This window comes from Sardina pilchardus, chromosome 22, assembly GCF_963854185.1.
Source record: "Sardina pilchardus chromosome 22, fSarPil1.1, whole genome shotgun sequence".
Classification (NCBI taxonomy): Eukaryota; Metazoa; Chordata; class Actinopteri; order Clupeiformes; family Clupeidae; genus Sardina; species Sardina pilchardus.
The window spans coordinates 21,593,522-21,612,291 of record NC_085015.1 but is presented as its reverse complement, the minus strand read 5'-3'; the positions used below and the strand labels follow the sequence as shown (position 1 = coordinate 21,612,291).

General features: G+C 43.8%; 1 protein-coding gene and 2 non-coding genes across 9 annotated transcripts; all 3 read left to right on the top strand.

Annotated features, from left to right (window-relative positions):
* Window positions 1-226: 226 nt before the first annotated feature.
* On the top strand, window positions 227-13,484 carry eef2k (eukaryotic elongation factor 2 kinase). 7 transcript variants are annotated; one of them, XM_062525886.1, is made up of 20 exons: window positions 227-377; window positions 801-1,091; window positions 1,928-1,993; window positions 3,369-3,469; window positions 4,376-4,436; window positions 4,545-4,582; window positions 5,163-5,334; window positions 5,853-6,002; window positions 6,297-6,429; window positions 6,614-6,741; window positions 7,018-7,225; window positions 7,512-7,552; window positions 7,682-7,759; window positions 9,719-9,775; window positions 10,024-10,083; window positions 11,347-11,481; window positions 11,694-11,882; window positions 12,084-12,208; window positions 12,405-12,583; window positions 12,706-13,484. In XM_062525886.1, the coding sequence occupies exons 2-20, from the start codon at window positions 834-836 to the stop codon at window positions 12,813-12,815; spliced, it is 2,289 nt and encodes a 762-aa protein (XP_062381870.1). In that variant the 5' UTR covers window positions 227-377; window positions 801-833; the 3' UTR covers window positions 12,816-13,484. The 7 variants fall into 7 exon arrangements, with proteins under 7 accessions (XP_062381870.1, XP_062381869.1, XP_062381873.1 ...); XM_062525885.1 differs by having other exon boundaries at window positions 227-442; XM_062525889.1 differs by lacking the exon at window positions 1,928-1,993 and having other exon boundaries at window positions 227-442.
* Window positions 13,485-14,245: 761 nt separating this feature from the next.
* Window positions 14,246-14,327, top strand: trnal-aag (transfer RNA leucine (anticodon AAG)). Its single transcript has one exon. It is a non-coding gene; the product is annotated as a tRNA-Leu (tRNA).
* A 1,321-nt stretch (window positions 14,328-15,648) lies between these two features.
* trnal-aag (transfer RNA leucine (anticodon AAG)) lies at window positions 15,649-15,730 on the top strand. Its single transcript has one exon. It is a non-coding gene; the product is annotated as a tRNA-Leu (tRNA).
* Window positions 15,731-18,770: the final 3,040 nt, after the last annotated feature.

The following is an 18,770-nucleotide window of genomic DNA, read 5'->3' as shown; positions in this document are numbered from 1 at the left end:
GAGAATGTGTACAGCACAGCCCGTGGTTGGGCTCATCTCCCGTCTTCAGCTTGTTCATAATTCATGGGTAGGTTATGCATTCAAATAAAAAGGTTATGGCTAAACCAATTAAAGAGGATTTGCTGCCATCTACTGTCTGGTACACCGTGTACTGAATGGTAGTAGGGTGTGTTTTTTTGCGATGGGAGGTACAGCGTCGTACGTGCAGTATGCACATGCTGTGGTGGAGGAAGAGAACAGATCACTCGAGGAGGGACGTTAAAGCCGCTCGCGCGGAATCGTTCCTTCCACTTGGTCTCCACCACCAAGACAGCCGCAGGAAGGTGACAGCTGCAAGCAAGAGCTAATTGGGTCTACAACCCAATTCAAGGAAACAGGTTGTCAAGCGCGGCATGAATGCTTTCTTACAACATTAACGTTACTCAACTGTGTGACAGCAAAGGTTTGTGGTGTTTTGCCGTTGAGTTAATGGTTAATATTTTTTTGCATTAGGTGAGGACAATGTCCCATGCATGCTTTTGAATCAACTCTAATGAGGAGCTATGACTGCACACGGCGTCTATAGACATAAGCTGGTTTTAGTTATGCTGTGTCTGTGTTGCAAGTCGTTGTGTACATTCATTGTCAACTGAAGCTTCCCAACTAGTTATTGTCATCTGTGAAGTTCCCATGGCTATACTGTACACGGGCATCAGATTACTACATTCTGTTCTTTTGTTTATGGGCGTTTTAACATCAGCCTGTATGATGTGTATGTTGTGGTCAACTTGTGCCCATACCTGCGTTCATTTCTATTCCAGTTCCTCTGCCCCGTGTAACACACCTCAGTCAGAATGGCTGAAGAGGAGTTGATGTTTACTATGGAGGAGGTGGGCAGTGGCCAAGGAGTAGACAGGCCACGGAGGACTATCACATTTGGTGATGCCCATGTCAATGCCAGTGATGATGACGAGGAAGATGAGGATTTCTACATCTGTTCCATCACAGACGACCTCTCCAACCCCACCAGAGAAGTCTGTGAATACCTGAAGAACCTTGTACACAACAAGCAGCTGTCCAACTCCCTGCCCAAAGATGCTTTTGCTCACAGAGTAAGAAAACATACTTTCTTAACTTCACCAGTGAAAGCATTGTTTCGACCTCTTATTGGCTGTAGTTCTCAGACCCGCAGTCTTGTATCATACAATTACAATGTAATGTTTTTGTGTATCATGCACTTTTCCTTTTAATACAGTATACTTTTGTGTACATCGTTACAATACTACAATAGAATGGAAAGTTCAGAGCAGTGTGGTTGCCTGCTACTTCCTGGAGAAGCATTGCATTTTGAAATGCTCAGCTTTATCAGTCATGAAACAGTGGTCTAACCAAAGGCCACAGCTTCAGGAATACATTTAGGATCTGCTGTGTTATTGTTGTCAGTTCCCCATGGGCTCTTTGCCTATCTAAATTGTACATATGCCTTGAACTGCTGACTGTCTGCTGAAGTTTTGTAGCCTCTTTTGCTCAAGCATTGACGTGATCACCCCTGAGTGACTCAGTGAAATAATGTACCTGATTGTCATTGTTTTGCATAGCCAATATGTATGTTTGTATTGCTGGCTATGCAAAGTGTTGCATTCTAATGGCAAAGAGGCAGAGGAGGGACTCCCTTCCCATATTTGGAGTTTGAACCATCTGTTACTGAGTCGTAGCATGTGGGGGACTGGCAGCTTTCTCTCCACAGACGCTTCTAAGAAGCAGGAAGTGATGTCAGTGCTCCTAAATGTCACCTCAACGTAAACATATTGAATAACTCTTAACTATCCCTCTAACTCAATTGTTTTCTTTTCTAAGGTCTGCAAAGTACACACATTCTACATGTGTTGTCACATATGTGTTGTCTTTAGAAAACAAGAGAAAACGTTTCTTGTACCTCTCCTTATAGAGCAAAGGGCAGTCAGACCCAGAGAAGCGGGAGGTCAGGTTTGGGTCGTTGACTGAGACAGGTCGGGTAGGTTCAACACACGTACTTGTTTCCTTATTCACCTTCCAGCTCTGCATCTGTATTACCATCTTCCTCTTAAGTCTCTTCCTTCCCATTCATTTCATGATTAATTCTTCTCACCCTGCTGCATTTCTCATTCACTTGATTTTAGCATGTGCTCACTTTTTTCTCTTCTCTAGCAGTTTTTACAAAACAGTGTGGTTAACTCAATCAGACTCTTCAAATGTATCCTGGCATTTAATATCATTCAAAACACCAAGCACCAAATGGGAGCAATACTACACTCTTTGAAAACCGTTCACGACACTCCATTGTTTTAAACTTCTGTTTTGTCTGGTAGGGTAGAACTCAGACATAATGAAGTTCAGCATAGTCAATTATCAACTAGACCACTCGAAAGTGGGTCAAAGTGTATTTTTATTGGAGGAGATCCATGCTTGTTCCGCTGCACCTCAGAGACATATCAGTGGGCTCCAGCAATCTTGTGATGGGTGGGTTGAATTTCATTTAGCAAGGCGATTCCACGAGGGAAGGGGGCTCCCCCCTCTTCAGGGGGACAGTGGTGCGACATCTATGTCAGCATGCTGCTGTCCAGCACTGACCTTCTCACCAGTGAAAAAGTAAATACTTCAGTGCTAAATATACACCGACATCGTACCTCTGGCATATCTGCCATGCCTTCATGTACGTCTACACTGGAAACATATCTGGCCAACAAGCTGCGTCTGACACATCGTCATATCGATGCTCATTCTCAGAACGGTTCATACGAGGGTAACTTAATGCCAGATGCTCATGAGCCCAGGTTATTATCTCATGTCCTGTATAACACAGTTAATGATTCATAGCCTTGTACAGAAAGGCAGGTTAGCTGTTGCCAAATCAGACCAACCAGCAACCTTGCTATTTTAGCCATTAGACGTAATACAAACACTATGTGGTAGGACACATCTGGTTTTCCTCTCAAATCCCTTTGGCCTCTGTGTTCATCTACTTAAGTCCTTTCAGCGCTGCTTTGTATTCCCCCTGACTCATTGTGGTGGTGTTTTGGAGAGACCATTCTCATGCTTGCTTCCCCTTGGTGTGCGTGTGCATGCAGCTCTTTTCAGCCCCTGGTCCTGTTCCCGCGTGTCTCCCCCTCCTCTCCGTCGCCTGTCGAGGGTTTCTCCCATACTTTCAGCCTAACTCTTTATCTGCATGCTGCCCACAGGAAAGGGAAGTGGATCATCAATCAGCAGGCGAAGGCACAATGGAGTGTTTGTTAACTGTGTGTGTGTCTGTGTGTGTGTGTGTCTGTGTGTGTGTGTTTGTGTGTGTATGAGAGAGAGAGAGATGTATTATGGCCTGACGTCTCATTATACTCCCCACCCCTCTGTTGCAGTCCAAGTGGAAGCGTGCCATTGAGAAGGCTCGGACCATGCCTGACCCCTGGGCAGAGTTCCATCTGGAGGAGGTGCAGAAGGAGCCCTGCATCCGATACAGGTCTGTGTCTGTCCAGGACCCCCGCTCCTGTCCCCAGTCACCCCCCCCCCCCCCCTCCCCTCCTGAGCCCTCCCCCACTGCCCACTTCCACGCTGCTTGGCCCAGCTGACCGCTTTAACTTCTATTATTTTTTATATGCCTCCCAATGGTATTGCATAATCTGGAGGTGGTGGTGGACAATCTCAAGCTTCTCTCCCTTTTAAAACAGGGGGGCTAATTTTAAATGGCTCGTAACCTCACTCCCCCACATTCCTTTGACAACGAGCCAATGGCAGTGTGCCACTGACCTCTCCCGTTCAGAGGCGCTGGCGCTCCAAGTGGAATGATACTTATGGAACAGAGCGTCCCAGACCACGCTGGGAGAGCGCGTGCCGCCCAGTGCGTAAATATTGGACTTTTAGGGAATGGCAGCGGCGGCGTGCTGTTGAGCATGTCAAGAGGGAGTGGAGGAGGAACCGACGGGGATGGTGACTTGGCTAGAGGCCAGAGGAGACATGTTGTTTACCTCATGTAGAAACTGTAAGAGGGGGATAATGGCCATATATTTGAGTGTCCAAAGCTGTTCATAGAAAGCAATGACCTAAGAATAGCAATAGCAAAATGTAGCCTCTCCCTTCATTCTGAGTTACAAAAAGTTTGTAAAGCAACATGAATGCCTCTCTAGATTTGTCCTCAACCTTTTGCATTTTTATAAATGTAGTACTCATTTCACTCTATGGTTGGTACATGAAGTGTCACTCTCCACTTCTCTCTGCACTTCTGCCTAGACTTCCTCTCAGCTGCTTTTATAGATCACTGTATCAACAACAGACTCTTTCCGTGGACGTTTACAATGCTATTATGGCAGCCAGTGTTGTCAAATGTTGACTCATGGAGACATGCCACATGTTTATCTCCTCTCTCCAGATACAATGCTGTCACCAGTGAATGGGCGCAGGACACCGTGCACATCAAGATGTCTGGCCAGGTAATCTAGCGACATATGACATTCAAGTGAACCTGCCATATTGTTAAGCTCACAGCTTAAGTGGTGTGTACAGTACATGGTAAAGTTGTGTTTTGTTTGTTGGTGCAGCCCTTCGGAAGAGGAGCCATGAGAGAATGTTACAGAACGTAAGTGACACGTGATCTGCTCAGTGACTGACTACACGCGTGTAGATTGCAGTGTGTAAGTCTGAACCTATCATTTTGCACACTAAGCAGTGTGTGAAAAAACGATGTGGACTTGTACGGGCGTAGACCTCTGTTGACATATTCCACATGCCTCCACCATCAAAACAGCCCTCTCTCAGGGTCTTCTGGCTGATTTCCAAGCTAAGAATAGGATGTATACATCCCCAAGACTTCGGTGTACCCTTTTACTTAGTCCACTGCGTGACAGACATGGAGCTTTCTGAAGATTTTTTCCATGGTTTATTGAAGTAAAAGCATCAAGTACCAGTCGAAAATCCTCACAGTCTTCTGAAAACAAACTCCTTTTCCTAAATATTTTTGAGACTGAGATTATTTTCAATACCAGACCTTCATGATGGTTTTTGCTAAAGGTTATCTGTCATGCAGTGGTATTCAGCTCTGTCATGAAAATGAAATACTCCCAAAAATGTTCCGTTCAAAGTTGCACTTTCTCCAGCTTAACTCTTCTGACTCATCACCTCTGAGAAGACTGTGGTTTCTTTCTCTCTGTTTTTGGCAGGAAGAAACTCTCAAACTTCTCCCACAGCAACAACTGGAAATCGGCATGCAACTACGTGGCAAAACGTTACATGGAGCCAGTGGATCGTGACGTTTATTTTGAGGACGTTCGGTTACAGATGGAGGCCAAGCTGTGGGGGGAGGAGTACAACCGTCACAAGCCGCCCAAACAGGTACAGCTCCTCTAGAGGACTGAAGAAGTACAGTATGTCAAGACACTGTACAAGAGTTGCACATTTCGAGGAACTAGCTTCACTTTGCGCGATATGCATGACTTGAGTGTTTCAGTTCCACTATCAGTAACTGAAATCTGTATTGTCATACTTTTCAGAACAATTTTCTGTCAAGTTATTCCAGCCACTGCATGTCGGATAAAAAGGGTTGTGTGTTTGAGATGATCTTTTTCTGGGTTTATTGTCTGAATCTTTATTGACTGAGACTTGTAATGCTAGTCTTAGTCAGTCAACTGTTTTGCCTGGTAAGCGGTTGCCTCGATTCCCTGATCAATTATCAATCCTTGACTCTTTGGATAAAAGTGTTGGCTATATCCTCATTGCCTTTACCTTCCAATGTGAATGCATCTTACTAATTTAATTTTCAGTGACATAGACAACTGGGCTCAATTGCATGGTTGATGTGTGTGTGTGTGTGTGTGTGTGTGTGTGTGTCTCTCTGTATGTGCTTCCCACAGGTGGACATCATGCAGATGTGTGTGATTGAGATGGCACAGCGACCTGGCAAACCGCTGTACCATCTGGAACATTACATCGAGGGCAAGTACATCAAGTACAACTCCAACTCAGGCTTTGTGCGAGACGATAATATTCGCCTCACTCCACAGGTGTGTGCTCCAAGCAGACTCTGACTGACTAGTCAAACAAGTGGACCTCGGTTCAATTCAATAAAATGTTTTAGAAGCATACAGTTTAATTTGATTGAATCAAATGATAACATTTTATTAGTTCAGGAGCACTTTGCTTATTAAAAAAACTCAGTGATATATCACAGAGAACTAGAGTCCAGAGAGGGAGTTTGTGTTGCTAGAGTGAGAGAAAGAGAGAACTTTTATTTCCTGTACTAGGTCACTCGGGTCTTTTTTAACCTATTGGTTCCTCTTTGGGATTTCTGCTTAAAGGCATTCAGTCATTTTTCGTTTGAGCGCTCCAGTCACCAGCTGATTGTGGTTGACATCCAAGGCGTGGGTGACATCTACACAGACCCCCAGATTCACACGTCACTAGGCACCGACTTTGGGGATGGGAACTTGGGTAATGAGCAACTTCCTGCCTTTTACATATCTGTGTAATGTAAACATTTGGCACCAGTCATCATTTTTGTTTTTGGAACTGTAATAACTTGCTGTTAGCTATGATTATAGACACAACATTTGTTTCTAAATCGTGTGTGTGGGTGTGTGTGTGTTTGTGTGTGTTATGTGATGTTATGTTATAGGTGTCCGTGGTATGGCCTTATTCTTCCACTCTCACTTGTGCAATTCAATTTGTAAAAGTATGGGTCTCTCAGCCTTTGACCTGTCCCCCCAAGAGAAGAGCCAGCTGGACTGCACCAACAAGCTGCTGGTGAGTCCTTAATCACTGGCCTCAAAATAGGCTCAACCACTAGTCCCTGATAAAGAACACTATAAATCACAGATATGACAGAATAGAATTACATACAGTTTAGTCTCTATGGATACCGAGTTTGTGAGATCTAGTTCAGTTCAACCTTCATAAATGCATTTGTAGCCTAGGCAATGATGTTTGTTGTTGCTCTCCATGTCAACTGCAGCATAACTCATGATATAATGATAACCCATTTATAAATGCCCCCCTCCCCCTACACATCCACATGAGCAGCAATCAGCACATACGGTGTTGCGCGGCTGTGAGGAGATCTGTGGCTCCCCCCGTGTCCGGACCAGCTCCTTTAACAGGGCGCCCCTTCTGCTCTCCCGGCTCTCCGAGACCTCCTCAGCAGATGACAACATGAGCGACGCCGAGTCCAGCCCCTGCTCCCCTTACGGAATGGGCTCCATGGGCTCCATGGACACCAGGTCACCTCTGGGTAAGAGCGCAAGGGGTCCATGTCCCTTAGTCTTCTCACTGCTGTCATGTGAATGATGTTAACGGTGCACTGTGCATTTCCTGAGTACTGTTATCATCAAAACAACAAGACTAGGCGACTTTTGTGGTCGTTATCTTTTCCCCTCTACTAGAAGAGATATACATTTTTTTAGTGATGATTCTGCAGTGCTTTAACAAATCTAAATGTCTGCGGTTTATAAATATTTCTAAAATGCTTATGTTTATTATTTATTGACATTGAAAACATCTCTTATCTCCCACTCTAGGCTGGTCAATTTCAAACGAGTCCAACGACACTGATCACCAAGTAAGCAGGACCATCACGCATTAAACCATCACTGTTTACAGTGTGACAGAAGAAGTGACAGTATACTGCAGTGCATAAACACCAGTCTACGATGCTACGATCTACAACGCTTGTATGCTGATTTTATAGGACTCGGAAAACGGAGGAGACAGTGGCTATCCTAGCGAGAGACGGAGTGAAGGGGATCCGGCGGACCATGCTGATAAGGTAAAGACGTCTCTCCTGCTCCATACCACAGATACTCCATTAAGCACCTCTTGAGCTCCAGCTCTCATATTTGTAAATGTCCTACTGTAATTAAGTCACTTAATGAAATGACCAAACTAGATTAGCGGACAACGCTACAGTACCCTCCAGAATTATTGGCACCCTTGGTAAAAGTTGACTAAAAATAGGTATAAAAAATAATCTTTAGGTGATTTATTGTACTCCCACAATGTAAACAATGAGGAAAAATATACCCTGCAAGGCAAGCAAATTTATTCTGAGAAAAAGGAAAATCTCATAAAGAAATAAATATTTTTAACAAAAACAGCTTGCTCACAATTATTGGCACCCCTGAAACATATTATGTACAACATTTAATAGGAGCATGTTCCTATGTAAATGCAACGTTTTAAAGTAAATCAGAGTGTCTGTGAACTTTCAGAAGTAGTTCATGACGTTCTTTTTCACTATGGTAGGAAAATGAAGTCACTCAGTGGCTAAATCCTCTAGTTATTTTTTAACATTGGAGAGACAAGTGAATACACTAAATTGAAATAAAAAGAAATTGTGTTGACATTTGTAAGTAAGAGAATGTCTATGGAAACTAGGTATTTTGTTGAAAATGGCTATATTTCCAGTTAAAATGATGACTAAAAGGTTCTAATCATCTGGAAATGTGGCAAACATGCTTGGACAAAGACCCATGGCTATTTTGCTCCCACGCACAGTATGGAGGATGGTATGATAGGCAAAAAAATCCATAAGAACCACTGTTGAGAGTTACAGACAAAGCTATCATCTTGGGGTCACCAAGTCCCCCCAAAAAATCTTCAAAAGTGACCTCACTGCTAATAGATTATTTAGACAGCATGTCAGGTTAAAGCCGGTAGAGTCATTTAATGAACAATGTAAATGGCAGGAGTTACTGAATGGTACCATGACATGTCTGGGAGTGTGGTCAAATTGTCAGATGAAAATAAAATTATGCTCTTTTGCTAAAAACACTTAAGGTGTCTTTGGCGTACATAGAAGAATGACTATACTAAAAAGAACCCCATGCCTAATCAGAATTATGGTGGAGGGGCTGTGCTAGTGTGGGGCTGTTTTAATTCCCAAAGGCCTTGGGAACCTAATTAAGGTGCATGGCATCATGAACACCAAGAAAAACCTGAACATTTTCGAAGGAAATCAAACAATCTCTGCCAAGGCCCTAAAAGTTGGTCATGATTGGATCATTCATCAGGTCAATGAACCAAAACAAATGCACAGATCAAAACAAATATGGTTTACTGAACACAAAATCAAGCTTCAGACATTGCCATAGCAGTCCCCTGATCTAAACTCCATAGAAAAACAGTGGGATGAGTCAACGAGAAGAATGCACAAGTGTGGACCTAGCAATCTGGACGATCTGGGGAGGTTTTGTAAAGATGAATGGTCTTAAATCCCTTACTTTGTATTCTCAATCTTTATGGGGTGTCAGAGAAGAATATTACATGCTGTTTTATTGACAAAGGGAGGTTTAAGAGGGTATTACAAGTAGGGGTGCCAATAATTGTGAGTGACGTGTTTTTATTAAAAACATTTATTTCTTTATGAGATTTTCTTTTTTCTCAGAATAAATTTGCTTCCCTTGCAGGGTGTATTTTTCCTCATTGTTTTCATTGTGGGAGTACAATAAATCACCTAAAGATTATTTTTTAGACCTATTTTTAGTCAACTTTTACCAAGGGTGCCAATAATTCTGGAGGGTACTGTATATCTCGCAGTTGTACTGTTATAGATGATAATGTAAATACATTTGATAGCAAAATATGCAGTGCGATCAGATGCACCAGTAATAAGCAAGTGGCCTTTGCTTTATGCTTTTTTTCTGCATTTGCCATAAGTGCAACACTCGTGCTTTCACAGACTCTGTATGTGTGTTAAATGGATGCTTTGATGTACATCACAATGTAGGTTCGCCCCAACTACTTCAGACATTACTCTGAGTCGGATGAGGACAGTGCTCGTCGGGTAAATACCTCTTAGTCCTGAATCCTCATTACTCACCTATCAGTAACCCAGTTATGCAGTTGCCCTTCTCATCCCAAATCACACCCCTCCCTCCCTCCTGGACTCATCCTACTACACGTCCCTACTTTCGGGTGGTGGAGGTCAAGTCTGTTGTTCTCCCTCCCTCTCTCTCTCACACTGTGTGTGTCTCCATCCCTAATCCAACCTACTACACTCTACCTGATCACCCTCATCCCTTCTCTTACCAGAAAATGGTGGTTAATGCCAGCAAGCTCTCTCAAGCTGCAGACAGTCCTCAGGTTCAATCGGTGATTATAGATGGCCTGTTTCTCTTCAGATTCACTCTGCATTTGCATCGGCGACCTCTGATGTGTCACTTGGACCAATTTTTTTTAATCTTTCCTTGGCTGATAAGGAATGTCTTTAAGCACTCTGTTGGCCCTAACATTTATATAGAGTGAAATATTATAGAAATCATAGCCTGTTTGTTCTTTTTAATGGTTTAGGACTTCATTGTTTTTGGCATTTTTGATAAGGCCTCAAAATTGTGAGCATGTAGTTAGGATTTTTGATAAACGTTAAAATTTTGCATCAATTCACTGTTTTGATGTTTCGTTTCGTTTCCTACTGCCTGATCAAGTTGCTGGACGGCACTGTGGTCGCCTTACAGTATGGAGTGGCTTGCTTGTTCACCTATCCACAAAACTTTTCTCATGCATCCCACCTGTTTGCTGTGTCATGTCTATCCTCTATCCTTGCATGCCTAACAAGTGTATCAGCATAATGATAATTGTATGGAGACCTTCTAACATTTGGTTCTCTAACAAGAAACAGATTTTAGCGGTTTGCTCTGACTTGGATTCAAAACGTGCAGACATGTTTTTAAAACACTTGGGCTGTGTTTCCCCATGTCTTTGTACAGTACAAGTTCGAATGGGGCACCTTGGCAAAGGAATTTCTGTTTCTATGAGGGTTTCCCAATCACATACGCTACATCAGATGCTAGAGAGGCTTGATCCCTGTGCGTAGAATCAGTTGGTACTAAAATCTGTGTGAAAGTTGTGCACAGGTGTTTACGTAATATGAGCACAAGAAATTGTGTGCAAGTTGGTATTTCTTGAATAAACCATTTTGGAAGTCAGTCTGGACAGGATTAAAGACTGAGGAAGATAATTAATGAGGAGGCTAAGCACACATTGGTCTTGTCACAGCTTATTTTTAGACACCAGTACAGCGTTTCCTTGGTATTAAAAAGATGAAAACTGACTAACAAACTAATCATTGATTTAGTAGATATGATTTGTATTTGACATTTAAGGCCTGTCCAAGTAATTAGGCGTATAGATGAAGCAGAATACTTAAACGCATACATCAAGCCCTCTCAGATGTGTCAGTAAACGGAAGATATATCTCTCTGATGTGCTATAATTTAGCTCAGTTGGCTCTGGGAACACCTCAAAAAATGAAGGTATGCCTTATGAAGAACACTGTGCTAAGGAGGCTTGGGGTAACACAGCCCTGTTCTGTTTGGTTTTTCGCTTTGTGAGTTAGTACGTCTGTGTTTTCCGCAGCTCACAGATGAGAAGTGGAGTTTCTACCACTCGTCTCGGTCACACATCCACCGACCCTCCTGTGTCGCTGTGGAGGTGGAGAGACTCAACTCTCTCGTGCAGGAGAGGAAGATTGGCAAGTCCATTTTGGGCAAGGTATAACCCACTAGTTGAGAATGTGGTGCACGTAGAACTCAACACCCTGTGGTGTGTGCGAAACTAGTTTGATTATGATAGCCATGATTTTGTTTGCAGTTCAGTGAAAGGGCAGGAGTTACAGCTGAACCAGCATTGGTTGTTTTCTGTACTCTTTCATTTGAACTCTACTCTAACTCTTTTTTTCCCCCTGTCGACCCCCATCGGGATAGGTCCATCTTGCGATGGTGCGCTACCACGAGGCAGGTCGGTTCTGTGAGAAGGACCAGCCGTGGGACGAGCCCTCTGCCGTCTACCACCTGGAGCGGGCAGCCATGTGTGAGGAGCTGGAGGCCATCGTGGCCTTGGGCCAGTGCTACCTCCAGCTGCCCCACCATGTCCTCCCTGAGATCGAACTGGAGGCATGTTCTTATTCCTCTCTTTTCAAATGCCTTTTGCACCACAAGGCTTTTTGTTGTTGTTGTTGTTGTTGTTGTTGTTGTTGTTGAGTTTGTTTCGGGGAATATTTTACTTCGAAGGTGTCACAGGTTTGTGATTTCGGCCGATTTTGACCTATGTGTGTGTGGCTTCTCTGATGTGTATTTGTGCCCTGGTCCTCACAGGACAGTGAGGAGAATAGGAAGAAAGGGTTCAGCTACCTCCTGCTGGCTGCTGAGGCTGGCGACAGGCCCAGTATGATTCTAGTCGCCAGGGCTTTCGACAACGGTCTCAACCTTCCATCCGGCAGGTGGGAAAATGCATTGAAATGCCTTTTTTCAGTGTCAAATTACTTGTCTACTCTTTTGCTGATTACCTTAACTAACTCATTCATCAGTTTGTTTTAAACAAAGTACTACCCAATATGTTTAGTTGCATGTATAGTAATTCGGTTTCAGTCTTTGCTTGTACTCTATGACTGACATAACTTGGTTGGGCCATTGCAGGGAACAGGACTGGGCAGAGGCTGTTCATTGGTATGACGGCGCCCTCAACATGACCGATTTTGATGAGGGTGGTGAGTTTGACGGCATGCAGGATGAACCACGCTACCTCCTGCTGGCCAGAGAGGCAGAGATGTACCAGGAAGGGGGCTTCGGCTTGGACGCAGATCCCTCAAGAGCAGGTGAGAACTGAACAAAGTCCAATTGGGTCTAGTTGAAGAAAGTGTGCTTAATTTACCCCCTTGACTGCATGCTGTTGCTTTAATGATATGATATGTTGAATGACTCCTGCCATGTTTTCTAGGTGACCTCTTCACAGAAGCAGCAGACGCAGCCATGGAGGCAATGAAGGGACGCCTGGCCAATCAGTACTACATGAAGGCAGAAGAGGCATGGGCAATGATGGAGGAATGAGAAAGCCCCATCACTCCATTGGCCAGTGTTCCCATTACCAAAAGAGAAATGTTTACAAGCAGTTTGTTCAAATGTGTTAACAGTGTTGACCTGTGACGATTGTCTGGTGTTTAACAGAAAATAAGCAGATGTCTGGGTGAAAATAAGCAGATGTCTGGGTGGTGCTCTTGTCTTGGGCTAGTGTCTCACTCTCCCTCCCCCTCCATGCTGACCCAACTTTGTTCAGGAGCCTGTATTCCTTATGCATCTTTTTTTTGTTGGGCAATAGTGGTTTACCTGAGGAGCTTTTCAGGATCAAATGTTTACTTCAACTTTTCCTAATTTTGTATAGTTTGTATGTATGGAAGCTAGAAAGGAGCCTGCACACCTTGATGGGTTATACTCCAGGTGCAGCTATTTCACAAAATATTCACTTAAGAAAAGGAGAAAAGAACACTGAAGGTCTGACTCACCAAATCGTTAGTTCATCAATACATCGGATGCACCTTGGAGCACGCAGTGCTTTCTTTTCTTTTTCTCCTAAATAGTTTGTAAGACATTGTGCATGTAAGAATATGTATGATTTTGCCATGGCTGCATGAATGCTTCTGATGAAGACTTGGTCTGTATGAATACTTGGTATTTGTTGTCTCAACGAATATGGAAATAAAATAAATATTTTTAACCCTAGATTATTGTGATTATTATTGTGTTATTGTGTTATTATTGTGTGTTATTATTATTAGATTACATAGATAGCCTATTACATTAGAGGAGAAAAGAAAAAATTGCTGGGAGACATTGGGTGCCTCTCATTTGGTCTTTTAAAGATCCTCCCTTCCTTCCTCGATCCTTGTCCTCACTGATCTAGATAAAGAATGATGGGGTGGCAACAATGGGATAGTCTATCCAGTATTTTTTATATTATAGATAAGTGGGAACGAGCCTGGAGGACAGCATGGTGGGGAGAGGTTGAGAAGGGGCCTGTGAGTCCATGAGTAGAGTTGGAGTTCCATTTCCATCATTCAATTTGAAATCCCGACTCAATCTTAATGGGGTGAATGGTGGTATCACAGATGTTCTGTAATACCCAAAGTGCTAGTCGACCTCGGACAAGGATCGAGGGTCTGGAAATCCACTTGAATACAAGCTACCATGTTCCCTATGTCACGATGGCATTTTTAACACACGTATTGCAATATCACTGTAGTGATTCTTCGTTTCAACTAAAAAATAGCCCAAAAAATTACTACAGGAAGTTGCGGTTACACTGATGCTGAAGTTATAGGCTACTTTGTTGCAATGTTGCAGCAAGTAGGCTATGTGCCCAAAAACATCTGCACGTTCGAAATGCCATGTGTGTTATTAACGAGAAGATCACTAGTAACAATACAAGGTGCGATTGCTCTTTTTTTTCTCTGAAACATATCCCATAAAGAAAGGCCATTTAGGATAGCGTGGCCGAGCGGTCTAAGGCGCTGGATTAAGGCTCCAGTCTCTTCGGGGGCGTGGGTTCGAATCCCACCGCTGTCAATGAAGTTTTATGAGCTGTGTGGTCCTCTCCGGAGTAAAATAACCACATTTCCAGCGGTGCTATCACCGGAGCTCAAAGACCACAACTTAGTTCGAATGCATAAATTGTAAACAGTTATAGGCAATTCAATTAGTGAAAGCGAGTAGGCCTATACAGTCGATTATCTGTCGGGGGACATTTGCTTTTATGCTGTTGATGTTCGCTAAAAGGCTGGTTTGTTACAGTAAATATCCAAAAACACATTTGCATGTTCGAAGTGCCACGTTTTACAGTAATAGCGAGAAGATCACATCACTAGGCACAAGCGCGATTGCTCTGTTTTTCTCTGTAAAATGTCCTAATACGTGGTTATTCAGGATAGCGTGGCCGAGCGGTCTAATGGCCTGTGCAGACTACACGATTTCAGCCCGATTTTGCCACGATTGTGTCGTGGCCGACACATTTCCATTGTCGGGTCCGAATATTCAAAGTCGGGAACGACGTTCGAAGGAGGAAGCGTCTTCTAATCTGACATGTTCAACGACCCGCGATTTAATGTCTGCGACATTCTAAGACGTTACGACCAAAAGTCTAGCATGTTTGATTTTTTGGGGAATCTCCTACGACTCCCGTGTTGACACTGATACTGTGACGACACACGACGAGAAGGCTACGATAAATGATCTTGTAATGTGGCCACTCTTGCGGCCACGACACTGCATGATTTTGTGGTTCTCTGATCGCCTAGTCTGACATGGTCAATCGTAAAAGATAATCGTGAAAGACAAAAAAGTCGTGTAGTCCGTACAGGCCATAAGGAGCAAATGTTGAAAATAATGAAGAGCATGGATGGCGATTGGCTGAAAATGTTGAGAAATGTTGAAAATGGCGAAACGCGATTGGTCCTCTGCTCAACATTGTTCAATCTTTTACCCGGCCGATCCGACGGCGTTCAGGTTCCAGTCTCTTCGGGGGCGTGGGTTCGAATCCCACCGCTGTCAATTAAGTTTTATGAGTTGTGTTCTCCGGAATAAAATAACCACACTTCCAACGGTGCTATCATCGGATCTCAAAGAACACACTTAGTTCGAATGCATAAATTGTAAACAGTTATAGGCAATTCAATAGTGAAAGTGTAGTATACAGTCGATTATCTGTCGGAGGACATTTGCTTTTATGCTGTTGATGTTCGCTAAAAGGCTGGTTTGTTGCAGTAAATTCCCAAAACATATTTGCATGTTCGAAGTGCCACGTTTTATTAGCGAGAAGATCACATCATAGCCATACGCGCGATTGCTCTGTAATTTTCTCTGTAAGATGTCCTACCACGTGGTTGTACAGGATAGCGTGGCCGAGCGGTCTAAGGCGCTGGATTAAGGCTCCAGTCTCTTCGGGGGCGTGGGTTCGAATCCCACCGCTGTCAGCAAGCTTTTGTGAGCTATATCGTCCCAATCTGAGATCATCGGGCATACTTGTAGAAGCATACTCCCTCTTGAAAACTAAGTTGCATGAACATTGATAGAAATGATAATGGTAGAAAATGATGGGACTCCATTTCCTATCAAAAGACATTGTTAACATTGGTAATTATTGCTAAAACATCAGTTTATTGAATAAAAAATATATGTATTTTAAGTGCCATGAGAAACTACAGTAGGCCTAGGCCTAGTCACAATTGTTTATCTTATCCCAGCGTGCACTTGCACTGTCGCCCATGAGTCTAATGCTACTCGCACATGATTGATTGGCCGACTAGTCTAATACCCATGAGAAGATCTGTGAAAGATTCTTGAAAGATTGGAATCTTTAATGGTCCGTGTCCGTGTAGCGGTTATCAGTTCAATTTTCTATCCAAAACTTAAAAATCGGAAATTGGAAAATGTATTTCGATTTCCTTATATTGTGGAGTTTTTTTCGTCAGGTAAATACGTCAGTAGATTTTTGAGTCATTTTGTTTATCTTGCATTGCCTACCCTATGTGTTGAGCTTGATAGAACATTGGATAATTGAAAAAATAAAAAATCGGAATGGTTTTGTATCTGCATGCGCCTAATAGGCTGCTGGGGAAACCTCGCGACATTCCCTGATCAGTGGCTGAGCGTAGAAAACGCAGGCGACTCGTTGCGTTTCCGTGGGCTTTAAATGGGCGCATGTTTGTCTCAGCTCATGTAGGCCTACTGTACATTTTCGCTGGTAGTTATAAACGTGTGTGTGTGTGTGTGTGTGTGTGTGTGTGTGTGTGTGTGTGTGTGTGTGTGGGGCGGGGGGGGCAGGCAGAGCAGAATTAATGTTACTATTGTTGTCCTAATGTCCACACTTTGTATTGTTAGGCTACACTAAGTGTCCCTCCCCATCTTCTATGGCATTGTACCTGGTTTAACTTCATCATTAAACTGCAGTTTTGTGTACATGACAATCAAGTTCAAGTTCAAGTTTTTTGTCTTGTGCTCATAAAAATAATTTATAAGTAATGAAATTCCTTGTGCTCAAGTGTCCCTTCAACTACAGAAATAGGCCTACATTTAAATAAATAAATAGATAGATAGATAAATAGATAGATACAAAAGGAGTTGGGAAGCACCAAGCAACAGCCAGGGGTACAGAAAACACTTAAACAGAGTACACGGTGAAATTTCAAATAATGTGCTGTTAGTCAGCAATATTCTGATGATGATCAGCCAACTGATTTGGCTACATGCCCTAGTTCCTGTGACTTTATTACAAAACAGTCAGCTTTTGAATTTATGTGGGTCTGCAGTGGCTAAGTTACAGATGGCACGTGTGGGTCAATGTGTTGTAAATTAATTTGTCAATACAGTGGAAGTAGCTGTCCATGAAATTCAAGCGCAAGTATTGGAGGTTGCTTTTAAATGTCTTTAAATGACTTTCTACTTCACTAGATCAGGCCACAGCAACCACCATCAGCTAATTCTCACATTGTCACTCACACTCTGAGTTTCAATAGAGCAAGGAAACAAAGCTGCGGAAAATGAAAGGCAGGCACCTGACCCAACCCACAGACATTGGGCTTCACCCTCTGCATGGGAGTGCAGACTTACAGGAGCTGTGGGACATTCACTTTTCAGTTGATCAGTCAAGTGGGACAACATTTGTTTCACACCGGCCCTGCTTTCCTACATTAACATTACAAACAGACCCTGAAAAAGACCCAAATTCATGGTTCCGGTCTGATTGACCACAAGGAAGACGTACATTTCTGTCAGAGCACAAACCATGGGCCAATTTAAGGTGCCTAACCAGGATATTTGAGTTGTCAAAAGTAAAGCCACAAATATAGCACAAGATATTTTTTGTGTTGTTCCTCAGTTGAGTAACCTTGCCCTTACTAGTTCTGCTACCCTAGGTGTTTCCTTTACTTGGCCGACGGCTATTTCGTAGATTGTTGTTTGGATAAAGGTGTATATATTGTGAAGTATTTTGTTGTAGGACGTACCGTACACAAAATGACTCTTGAGCAGTTCATCAAAGGCGCCAACTGCACTGGCTGACATGCATGGGATGGCGTACTTGTCAAGATGGTGTTCTTCCTGGGTCCAGCTGCAAGTATGGGTGCTTGCTCTCCTGTATGGCATCCAGATGTTCTTGTACACTGTTACCAGTCTGTGAATGAATTTTTTCAAATTAATGCAGGGCTTAAAAGTGCCATATCAGATGATGAAAAAGACATTCAGAACATCCAATGTTTGTATGACAATATCAATAGTGTGATTCAAGAGTGTTGATGCGTGTAGCCGACAGCCCAGCCTATATAATTAAATAAATAGGGAAATTCTCTCTGCCCATGGTGAACCTAGGGACTTAGTCTATGGAGCGAATTCCCCCCCCCCCCCCCCCCCCCCCCCCCCCTAGGTATACCATGGGTAGAGAAAATGTTTCACTCCAGAGACTAAGTCCCTAGGTTCACCATGGGCAGAGAGACACATCTTCTCTTTTTAGGCTAAGTCCCTTATTTATTTAATTATATAGCCTGGGCAAGTGGCAGGCTCCATAAACGAAGCCAGGGGAGCGCCGAGAAAAGCGCCGATGGCTTCGGACACTTCTCAGGCAGGTCCCCTTGGCCTGGAGGGTACCTAACCCCCCCCCCCCCCCGGTGGGATGCCGGCACGTTAATGAGGGTGCACCAAAAAAGTGGACCATTTCTGAGCTCCAGGGAAGCGCTCCAGCCTGCTTCGCCCAGCCTCGGTTGCCCTCTCTCTGGCCGATATGAATACTAGACGCGCCTGGGGAGGCACCCCGACCGTCCAGCGGATCGGGACCGCCCTCCTCGCCCCCAGCGCGTCAGCCTCCAGGCTGGGGGCACATGGGGCTCATCGGAGCCTCCACTCCCAGCGCCGAAATGACCCATCTGACTCAGCGCCCCGATAGAGGAGGCCGTCGGCGGGCGGGTGGCCGGACTCAATGGTGTCTTGTGGGAAGGCCCTTGGAGAAGACCGTAGGGGGGC